This window comes from Anomaloglossus baeobatrachus, chromosome 3 (assembly GCF_048569485.1).
Source record: "Anomaloglossus baeobatrachus isolate aAnoBae1 chromosome 3, aAnoBae1.hap1, whole genome shotgun sequence".
Taxonomy (NCBI): Eukaryota; Metazoa; Chordata; class Amphibia; order Anura; family Aromobatidae; genus Anomaloglossus; species Anomaloglossus baeobatrachus.
The window spans coordinates 563800779-563812833 of record NC_134355.1 but is presented as its reverse complement, the minus strand read 5'-3'; the positions used below and the strand labels follow the sequence as shown (position 1 = coordinate 563812833).

The 12055-nt window shown below is 44.7% G+C and overlaps 1 protein-coding gene across 1 annotated transcript in view; it reads right to left on the bottom strand.

Moving 5' to 3' along the window:
- Nucleotides 1-12055, bottom strand: part of SAG (S-antigen visual arrestin) — a 48505-nt gene that overhangs the window by 33814 nt on the left and 2636 nt on the right. Inside the window, exons 2-3 of the mRNA XM_075338657.1 lie at nucleotides 8851-8911; nucleotides 4392-4436 (exon numbers count right to left, since the gene is read on the bottom strand). Of these exons, the coding sequence (XP_075194772.1) occupies nucleotides 4392-4436; nucleotides 8851-8911 (106 nt within the window). The remainder of the gene's footprint in view (nucleotides 1-4391; nucleotides 4437-8850; nucleotides 8912-12055) is intronic.

Below are 12055 nucleotides of genomic sequence, written 5' to 3'. Positions count from 1 at the left end.
GGATTTCTATTTCGGAACACAGCGATACAAAATATGTGTGCTCTTTTTGTTTATTTTGATCTTTCATAAACATACATGTTTATTGGTATAATACTTTTTTCATTTTTAGGGGGATTATTTGGGGATTTTTTTAAAAAATAGTTTTCAAATTTTTTTTTAACTTGTTTTTAAATTTGTTTGCTTAAGACCACTATGGGAAATTAACATATTAGTCTGATCGCTGTTAGGCTATGTGCGCACGTTGCGTACTAGCCCTGCAGAAATTTCTGGAATGATCTGAAGAGCACACGTGCGCTTCAAATCGCTGCAGAAAATGTCCGTAGAGAAAAAAAAAAAGCCGATTCCATGCGCTCTGCCTGCAGCTCCTGCCATAGACAGAGCAGGAGCTGCCGGCAAAGCGCACGGAAGAAGTGATATGTCACTTCTTAGAACGCAGCGCTTCGGGCAGCAGCCGAAGCGCTGCGCTCTAAGACGCCACGTGCGCACGGCCCCTGCACAATCTCCATAGACTGTGCAGGGGATGCAGGACGCATGCAGTTACGCTGCGCTACAAAGCGCAGCGTAACTGCATGTATTTACGCAACGTGCGCACATAGCCTTATAATGCACGGCATCAGTGTGACACTAACATAACGCCTGCTGGACCACACTCTTGCCATGGTCTAGCAGGCCACTAAAGCCAGCAAACCCGGGGGTCATTATTTGAAATCCAGATGCCATAGAAAGTATTAGAACCCTGTGATCACATCCAGGGGTTCCCAAACGGGTGGAAGAGGAAGCTCCCTCCCTCTGCCTCCTAATTGCTGTGATCGTTATTGATAGCAGTATTTAAGGGGTTAAACAGCCAGGGATGATGTTGGCACTGAGCCTGGCTGTGAGTGATGAAGTTTGGCTATAATAAGCTGAGTTCGTAATGGCGATCGCACAGCTCCTGTGTCCGCACGATTGCCAGGACATACTAAGACTTTCAATTGCAGGAACGGACTGCTAAATAGGACATACTGGTAAGTCCAATGTTGGGAAGTACATTTCAATCAATAGATCTTGGAATAATAAGAAGATCCACAACTGGATGTGTTAAAAAAATGTTCCTGTGCTGAGATCTTATATATGTGCCCCTGCTATGTGCTGTGTAATGGCCGTGTCTGGCCGTACAGGAACATGGTCTGATCATACCACAGCTCCTGGGCAGGGGAGGAATCAAAACAATATATAAACAGAAAAGCATGGGATCGCAGATGATTATTTCTGTGAGGTAAAACATTTCCCTGCCTGTTCTATCACAGGAGCAAGTGTTTCTGCTGCATCTCCCTCCCGGTGAGCTCATCATAAATAAAGTGACATATAAGCTCAGCAGCAGCTAGACCTATCACTCACTAATATGATTTATGAAACACTCACTCCTGTTATAAAACAGGCAGGGCAATGTGTTACCTCAGAGAAAGCAGGCAATTTCTCCTCGGCAATCTATAAACTGATGAAGGTCTGTTCTCTTTTGATATATTACCGGATGCCGTTGCTGGATACCCATTTTCTTACATACACTTGATGAAGGTCTGTTGTGTATATAACTGAAACACTTTATTTTTTTAACTCTTTCATCAACAAATATAAAAATAATCATCTCTTCATCATATTTGAGTGCCAAGTTTTGTGTACACTAATTTGCGGGATAGGATCCTACTTAAGCCCGCTACACACGCTTCAATATATCTCACAATCCGTCGTTGGGGTCAAGTTGTAAGTGACGCACATCCGGCATCGTTTGTGAGGTATCTGCGTGTGACAGCTACATGCGATCAGGATTGAACGCAAAACCGTTGATCGCAAACACATCGTATCATTCTCTAGAATTGAGCGTTTTGTTGCACGAACCTAGTCAATTGTAACGTGTGACATCCCTCATACGATTTTGGTGTCTGATGCTATGTGCGCAGGTGTGCGCTCTGCACCGCAGCTTAAAAAAGGTCTGCTTCAGAGCGCAGCTGAAAAGCTGCGTTCTGAAGCGCCTCACAATGTCTGTCATGCACTAATCTCTGTCAGTCCGTCACTATCTCTGTCCCTCACTCTCAGTCCATGTCAGTCTATCCCCCTCTCTCATATACTCACCGATCCCCGATCCCTGGCGCTGCACGGCATTCACACTGCTCCGGCGGCTTTTACTGTTTTGAAAAAGCCGGCCGCCCATTAAACAATTTCGTATTCCCTGCTTTCCCCGCCCACCAGCGCCTATGATTGGTTACAGTGAGACACGCCCCCACTCTGAGTGACAGGTGTCACACTGCACCCAATCACAGCAGCCGGTGGGCGTGTCTATACTGTGTAGTGAAATAAATAATTAAATAATTAAAAAAAACGGCGTGCGGTTCCCCCCATTTTTAAAACCAGCCAGATAAAGCCATACGGCTGAAGGCTGGTATTCTCAGGATGGGGAGCTCCACGTTATGGGGAGCCCCCCACCCTAACAATATCAGCCAACAGCCGCCCAGAATTGCCGCATACATTATATGCGACAGTTCTGGGACTGTACCCGGCTCTTCCCGATTTACCCTGGTGCGTTGGCAAATCGGGGTAATAAGGAGTTATTGGCAGCCCATAGCTGCCAATAAGTCCTAGATTAATCATGTCAGGCGTCTATGAGACACCCTCCATGATTAATCTGTAAGTTACAGTAAATAAACACACACACCAGAAAAAAATCCTTTATTAGAAATAAAAACACACACATATACCCTGGTTCACCACTTTAATCAGCCCCAAAAAGCCCTCCTTGTCCGGCGTAATCCAGGATGATCCAGCGTCGCTTCCACCGCAGCTGCATGGAGGTGACCGGAGCCGCAGCAGACACAGCCGCTCCGGTCACCTCCATGCAGCAAATGAAGACAGCCGTGCGATCAGCTGAGCTGTCACTGAGGTTACCCGCTGTCACTGGATCCAGCGGTGGCCGCGGGTAACCTCAGTGACAGCAGCTGATCGCGCGGCTGTGTTCATTTGCTGTGTGGAGGTGACCGGAGCGGCTGTGTGTGCTGCAGCTCCGGACACCTCCATGCAGCAGCGCTGGATGCGACGCTGGATCATCCTGGATTACGCCAGACAAGGAGGGCTTTTTGGGGCTGATTAAAGTGGTGAACCAGGGTATATGTGTGTGTTTTTATTTCTAATAAAGGATTTTTTTCTGGTGTGTGTGTTTATTTACTGTAACTTACAGATTAATCATGGAGGGTGTCTCATAGACGCCTGACATGATTAATCTAGGACTTATTGGCAGCTATGGGCTGCCAATAACTCCTTATTACCCCGATTTGCCAACGTACCAGGGTAAATCGGGAAGAGCCGGGTACAGTCCCAGAACTGTCGCATATAATGTATGCGGCAATTCTGGGCGGCTGCTGACTGATATTGTTAGGGTGGGGGGCTCCCCATAACGTGGAGCTCCCCATCCTGAGAATACCAGCCTTCAGCCGTATGGCTTTATCTGGCTGGTTTTAAAAATGGGGGGAACCGCACGCCGTTTTTTTTAATTATTTAATTATTTATTTCACTACACAGTATAGACACGCCCACCGGCTGCTGTGATTGGGTGCAGTGTGACACCTGTCACTCAGAGTGGGGGCGTGTCTCACTGTAACCAATCATAGGCGCTGGTGGGCGGGGAAAGCAGGGAATACGAAATTGTTTAATGGGCGGCCGGCTTTTTCAAAACAGTAAAAGCCGCCGGAGCAGTGTGAATGCCGTGCAGCGCCGGGGATCGGGGATTGGTGAGTATATGAGAGAGGGCTGCTAACTTCAGTTACTCAGGAGATTAGTGGTCACCGGTGAGTCTTCACTGGTGACCGCTAATCAGGACGCGACACAGACACAGCCGCAGCATCACAATGAAGTCGGGTGAAGTTCACCCGAGTTCATTCTGACAGTGCGGCTCTGTCTGTGTCTGCTGTCATCTGCCATTCAGCTCTGCTACATGGCTGTCTGTGTCTGCTGTCAGCGGCCATGTAGCAGAGCTGAATGGCAGATGACATAGTAAAAACGCATCCCACATTACACACGCTTGGCAAGTCAATAAATAAAAAAAAAAAAAAGGTGCTCAATGCATACGTCACAGAACACATGATCTAAAGGATCGCACACAAAATTGACCAATTTAACATAGACTACTAACGCTCGTGTGACAGCAAATGAACGACCAACGTGAAATCTCATAGATCCCGTATGCAACCTGGGCGTGTCACATCGCAAATGCGATTGTACAACTAATTGCAACGTGTAAAGTGGGCTTTAGGCACTTACCAGAAGTGTTGTGCTTTGTCATTATGCTTATAACTAGAGTCACCATATTGGGCCATAATGCAGCCATAAATTAATTTAGCCATTCAAACATCCACATTACTCACCCTTCTTCCCCTTCAGGAGGTCCGGATCCACTAAAACTACTCCATCTAAGAAAAAACAAAAAGAAGAGAAAATCATCCACATTAGTAAAGATGGAGCACTCCATTCATCTACCTGTTGGTAAGACAATGTTCTCTAAAGGCCCCGTCACACACAGAGATAAATCTTTGGCAGATCTGTGGTTGCAGTGAAATCATGGACATATTGTTCCATTTGTACACAGTCACAAACCTGGCACTGATTGTCCACAATTTCACTGCAACCACAGATCTGCCGCAGATTTATCTCTGTGTGTAAGGGTGGAAACACATCTATGCGAGTAAAATCGGTCCGACTGGGCTGAAAAAAACTCGGCTGATTTTAGTTCACGTTAGGTGAGAGTGCAACGCAAGTGCGATGCTATTTCTGAATAAATTAATGATTTTACTAGCGTGTGTAATGCGTGTGTAATGCGTGTGTAATGCGTATTTTTTACTATGTCATCTGCCATTCAGCGCTGCTACATGGCCGCTGACAGCAGACACAGACAGCCATGTAGCAGAGCTGAACGGCAGATGACAGCAGACACAGACAGAGCCACACAATCAGAATGAACTCGGGTGAACTTAACCCGACTTCATTGTCATGCTGCGGCTCTGTCTGTGCCGCGTCCTGATTAGCGGTCACCAGTGAAGGGCTCACCGGTGACCACTAATCCCCCGAGTGACTGAAGTTAGCTGCCCTCTCTCATACTCACCGATCCCCGGCGCGGCGCTGCGCTGCACGGCGTTCACACTGCTCCGGCGGCTTTTACTATTTTGAAAAAGCCGGCCGCTCATTACCCAATCTCGTATTCCCTGCTTTCCCCGCCCACAGGCGCCTATGATTGGTTGCAGTGAGACACGCCCCCACGCTGAGTGACAGGTGTCTCACTGCACCCAATCACAGCAGCCGGTGGGCGTGTCTATACTGTGCAGTGAAATAAATAAATAAATAATTAAAAAAAATGGCGTGCGGTCCCCCCCAATTTTAATACCAGCCAGATAAAGCCATACGGCTGAAGGCTGGTATTCTCAGGATGGGGAGCTCCACGTTATGGGGAGCCCCCCAGCCTAACAATATCAGCCAGCAACCGCCCAGAATTGCCGCATACATTATATGCGAAACAAGAAAGTTTCAGTGTCGTTTATCGATCTCTCTGCTGCATATGATACTGTGTGGAGGGAAGGACTTTTATTATATAAATTTCTGAAGGTGATTCCATGTAAGAAAATGATGTACCTCTTGAACAATATGATTGCAAATCGAACTTTTCATCTTATTATGGGCGATTCAACCAGTTGTAAGAAATCTTTAAACAACGGACTGGCCCAGGGATCAGTGCTGGCACCTCTCCTGTTTGCCCTGTACCTAGCTGATATTCCTAAAACAGTGTCACGGAAATTTGGATATGCCGATGACTGGGCACTTGCTATGGTAAGCAAAACAATGGAGGAAGCAGAGGATGTTCTTACAAAAGATCTTAGTGTAATGGGAAAGTACTTCCGACAATGGAGATTAAAACCTAACCCATCAAAAACAGAAGTTTGTTGCTTTCATTTACACAATGCAAGTGCCAAGACTGAACTTAAAGTACAATTTGAAGGCCAATCTGTTAAACACAATTTCAATCCTAAGTACTTAGGTGTAACCCTTGATAGAAGTCTAACTTTTAAATCCCATCTGGATAAATTGGCACAGAAACTGAAAGCACGTAATAATATTATTCAGAAACTTTGTGGATCCTCCTGGGGCTCGGCAACATCTGTTTTGAGAACATCTACTCTTGCCCTGGTGTACTCTGCTGCAGAATACTGTGCTCCAGCATGGTTAAATAGCTGTCATGTAAACTTAATTGACACTCAGCTGAAGAACTCTTTGCGTATAATATCTGGTGCTATTAGACCTACACCTGTTCACTGGTTACCTGTGCTGGGTCATATCGCACCCGCAAATCTAAGAAGACAAAAGCTCCTACTTAAAGAGTACACTAAAGTAGTGAATAATGAAAAACTTCCAATACACCAAAATATCAGAGATGTTACAATACAACAACTGAAATCAAGACACCCACCCATCCGAACTGCAATCACCTTGCATGAACAAAACTTCAATTTAGAGGAGAAATGGCGAGAACTTTGGGTCAATGTAGTAGACGGTGATCCCCAAATGTTCCCTAATTTACAAAACCCTCCACCAGGCTTCAATCTACCAAGGAAAACATGGGTTACTCTAAATCATATCAGAACAAACTTTGGCGTCTGTGCAGATTTTATGTATAAGTGGGGAAAATATGACTCTCCGACCTGTGACTGTGGAGCAGATCGTCAAACTATCCAGCACATTGTTGAGGAGTGCCCCCTGAGATCCTACCATGGTGACAAGAAGGATTTCTATATTGTAAATGATAACGCTATTGCATATATACAAAATCTTGATATTCAAATTTGATTTTTATCCTTTTGATATTTTTCAATCACTGTCTATTGTCTGGTGTTTATTTTTATATGATGGCAAGATATACGTTCATACGATTAAATTAAATAAATATGCGACAGTTCTGGGACTGTACCCGGCTCTTCCCGATTTGCCCTGGTGCGTTGGCAAATCGGGGTAATAAGGAGTTAATGGCAGCCCATAGCTGCCACTAAATCCTAGATTAATCATGTCAGGCGTCTATGAGACACCCTCCATGATTAATCTGTAAGTTACAGTAAATAAACACACACACACACATGAAAAAATCCTTTATTAGAAATAAAAAACACAAACAAATTCCCTCATCACCAATTTAATAAGCCCCAAAAAGCCCTCCATGTCCGGCGTAATCCACGGACCTCCAGCGTCGCTTCCAGCATGAAGGTGACAGAAGCTGCAGCAGACACCGCCGCTCCGGTCAGCTTCACGCAGCAACTGAAGACAGCCGCGCGATCAGCTGAGCTGTCACTGAGGTTACCCGCTGTCATTGGATCCAGCGGTGGATCCAGTGACAGCGGGTAACCTCAGTGACAGCTCAGCTGATCGTGCTACTCACCTCAGTTGCTGCTTGGAGGTGACCGGAGCGGCTGTGTCTGCTGCAGCTCCTGTCACCTCCATGCTGGAAGCGACGCTGGAGGTCCGTGGATTACGCCGGATATGGAGGGCTTTTTGGGGCTTATTAAATTGGTAATGAGGGAATGTGTTTGTGTTTTTTATTTCTAATAAAGGATTTTTTCATGTGTGTGTGTGTGTGTGTTTATTTACTGTCACTTACAGATTAATCATGGAGGGTGTCTCATAGATGCCTGACATGATTAATCTAGGATTTAGTGGCAGCTATGGGCTGCCATTAACTCCTTATTTCCCCGATTTGCCAACGCACCAGGGCAAATCGGGAAGAGCCGGAGACAGTCCCAGAACTGTCGCATATAATGTATGCGGCAATTCTGGGCGGCTGCTGGCTGATATTGTTAGGCTGGGGGGCTCCCCATAACGTGGAGCTCCCCATCCTGAGAATACCAGCCTTCAGCCGTATGGCTTTATCTGGCTGGTATTAAAATTGGGGGGGACCGCACGCCATTTTTTTAAATTATTTATTTATTTATTTCACTGCACAGTATAGACACGCCCACCGGCTGCTGTGATTGGGTGCAGTGAGACACCTGTCACTCAGCGTGGGGGCGTGTCTCACTGCAACCAATCATAGGCGCCTGTGGGCGGGGAAAGCAGGGAATACGAGATTGTTTAATGAGCGGCCGGCTTTTTCAAAATAGTAAAAGCCGCCGCAGCAGTGAGAAAGCCGTGCAGCGCTGCGCCGGGGATCGGAGAACGGTGAGTATGAGAGAGGAGGGGAAAATGACCGACAGACTGTGAGACAGGGACAGAGATAGTGACGGACCGACAGAGAGAGAATAGAGACCGAGAGGGAGAGACCGACTGACAGAGAATAGTGATTGACAGACATTGTGAGACATCGCTCGTTTCCAGTGTTTTAGGAAACATGCAAGAAATGTATTTAGAAAATCGGATGTCACTAGGATGGTGTGAGTGCCGTCCCGTGACATCCGATTATTTACACGCTCCCATAGACTTGCATTGGAGAGACTCGCAGTAGAAACTCGCAAAAAAACAGCATGCTGCGATTTTTTTCTCAGTCCAGTTTGGACTGAGAAAACATTCGCAGATGAGAGCTGAATCATTCACTAACATGTGTCCGATTCCAATGCGAGATTTTCTCGCATTGCTCTACTGCGAGAAACTCGCAAGTGAGAAGCAGCCCTAAAGTGGCCTTAACTTGTGGTTCTTCATCTGCTGCACAACTATCACACCCAGCCTGTAGCTATCAGGGAATGAGGTAAGTTGTAATTTTGGAATACCTGATGAGCAACAGGTGTGGGAGCATTGGTAAGGCTGGGCTGTGTAGTACATCATCAGCTTTCTCCAGTGTCCTATTCATCTACTTACCCACTGGATCCACAGATTCCACGTGATCAATGTAATCTCTTTTACCCAGGTACACGCTGACCTACGGAAGAAAATAAGGGCAGTTTGATGCAAGTTTGTGAATTACATATACGATTATTTTCTAATGGAATTCTGTTATAGGAATGAAAATGCTGATTAATGCGGCTATGTCACCAGATTTCCCTATATAAACTGCAGGATTTTGCTGTTAACTCGCAGGACCAGATAAGATCTGTACAGACCATGGGTGGTCCGTGCTGCGTGTTAACAGAAAAAATCTAATAAAGTAATTTAGAAAAGTCCTGCACTGAGTTAGTCCTGTACTGTAACCATTTTTCTTTTGAAAGTGAAGGTACGTGAGGGGCGCATCATTCCATGAGCCCATCGGCACACCAGTGACATGATTGTGGGGTACCGATGGGTGGCCATGTCCGCTGAGGATCTGCTGAAGACCCTAATGCCTGTCATTATGATATTCCTGTGAAGAAAAGCAACTAGCTGTAGTTCATTTTTCAGATTTTTTTCTATAGAGAGCAGTGCTGATGGACTGCGATCTATATCAGATGATCGCAGCTTCATGTTCCCTAAGTGGATTATTAAATACAGTAGAATGTTAAAAAAATGTTTTGAAAAAATAAAAGTTAAAATTACCCTTCGCCCTATTAAAAATAAAAAGTAAAAATAAAAAATACATCTATTTATTATTTCTGCATTCTTAAAATTCTGATCTATAAAAATGTAAAATAAATTAATCTGATTGGTAAACGGCGTAAAAGAAGGAAAAAACGAAACGACGAAATTAAGTCTTTTAGGCCGTTGCAACATTGCAATAAAATGCAATAAAATAAAAGGCGATCAAAACATTGTACCTATCCCAAAATGTTCTTAGTAAAAAATGTCAGCTCAGGATGCAAATAAAACCAGCCCTCATACAAGCCCACATCCTGAAAATTGAAAGTGTTATGGGTCTTGAAACATGGTGACACAAATTTAAAAAAATTTTTTTTTTTTTTTTTTTACAAATTTCTGATATTTTTTTTTACTACTTTAAATAATAAAACAAGACCTAAGCATGTTTGGTATCTATGTAATTGTACTGACCTGGAGAATCATCTTGCCCAGTCAGTTTTACCTCTTATATTTATATCATACTAAATATGGTAAATGAAAAACTAAACAATTGTGAAATTGTACTTTTTTTTTTTTTTTTTTGCAATTTCAACCCATTTGGAGCTTTTTTTCCCACTTTCCAGTGCATCAAATGCTAAAATGAATGGTTCAAATTGTCTCTCCAGGGATGAAGGAGACAAACTCTAGCGCAACCTATTAGAAATAGCAATCCTACGTGGCCTTTTAACCCCTTCAGCCCCCGGGCACTTTCCGTTTTTGCGTTTTTGTTTTTTGCTCCCCTTCTTCCGAGAGGCGTAACGTTTTTATTTTTCCATCAATCTTGCCATATGAGGGCTTGTTTTTTGCGGGACGAGTTGTACTTTTAAATGAAACCATAAGTTTTACCATATAGTGTACTGGAAAACGGCAAAAAAATTCCAAGTGCGTAAAAATTGCAAAAAAAGTGTGATCGTACAATAGTTTTTGGGATATTTTATTCACTGTGTTCACTGTATGGTAAAACTGAGGTATCTGTGTGATGCCTCAGGTCGGTGCGAGTTTGTAGACACCAAACATGTATAGGTTTACTTGTATCTAAGGTGTTAAAAAAAATTCACAAGCTTGTCCAAAAAACGTGGCGCACGTTTTGCGCCATTTTCCAAAACCCGTAGCGTTCTCATTTTTCAGGATCTGAGGCTCAGTGATGGCTTATGTTTTGCGTCTCGACCTGACGTTTTTAACAGTACCATTTTTGCGCAGATGCTACGTTTTGATCGCCTGTTATTGCATTTTGCGCAAAATTTGCGGCAACCAAAAAACGTAATTTTGGCGTTTGGAATTTTTTTGCCGCTACGCCGTTTACTGATCAGATTAATTGATTTTATATTTTGATAAATCGGGCATTTCTGAACGTGGCGATACCAAATATGTGTGTATTTTTTATTTTTTTAACCCTTTAATTTTCAATGGGGTGAAAGGGGGGTGATTTGAACTTTTAGGTTTTTTAATTTTTTTTTAATTTTTTTAAAACTTTTTTTTTTTACTTTTTTTTTTTTTTAATTTTACTAGTCCCCCTAGGGGGCTATAGCGATCAGCAATCCGATCACTTTGCACTATCTGCAGATCTCAGCTACAGAGCTGAGAACTGCAGATTTGCTGCTTCACTTTCAATGCCGGCTGTATTCCGGCATTGAGAGGAAGTGAGTCATGTTAGCTACAGGCGTCATCACATGACTCTGTGCTACCATGGCAACCGCCGAAAGTCACGTGATCATGTCACGTGACTTCCGGTGGGGGTGGGGTAAGTGACTGTTATGGCGGCACCCATATACATATCGCTGCCAAGATTTTGGCAGTGAAATGTAAGGGGTTAATGGCCGCGGGTGGAAGCGATTCCACCCGCGGCTAGCAGGCACACATGTCAGCTGTTGATAACAGCTGATATGTGCGCGGATCGCCGCCGCCTGCCGGCGGCAGGGGGCGGGGCTTACCGGCACGCGATCCATGACGTACCCAGTACGTCATGGGTCGTTAAGGGGTTAACAAGCCTTTTCATATGACTAAAGCCTGCTTTACACGTTGCAGTGTATCTTACAATGTGTCGGCGGGGTCACGTCGTAAGTGACGCACATCCGGCATTGTAAGTTACATTGCAGTGTGTGACAGGTACGTGCGATTGCGATTGAACGTTAAAACGTTCATCGCATACACATTGTACCTTTCTCTAGAATTGCACGTCAGATTGTTCATCGAACCCGGGGTAGCGCACATCGCAGTGTGTGACACCCCGGGAACGATGAACAGATCTTACCTACGTCCTGCGGCTCCCGGCCCACAATGCGTAAGGAAGGAGGTGGGCGGGATGTTTACGTCCCACTCAGCTCCGCCCCTCCGCTTCTATTGGTTGGCTGCCACGTGACATCGCTGTGATGCCGAACGTCCCTCCCACTCCAGGAAGTGGACGTTCGCCACCCACATCGAGGTCGTATGGAATGTAAGTACGTGTAATGGGGGTTAATCGTTTGTGCGGCACGTTAAAAAATTGAACGTGCTGCACATACGATGGGGGCGTTGCAAATTGCATACGATATCGTAT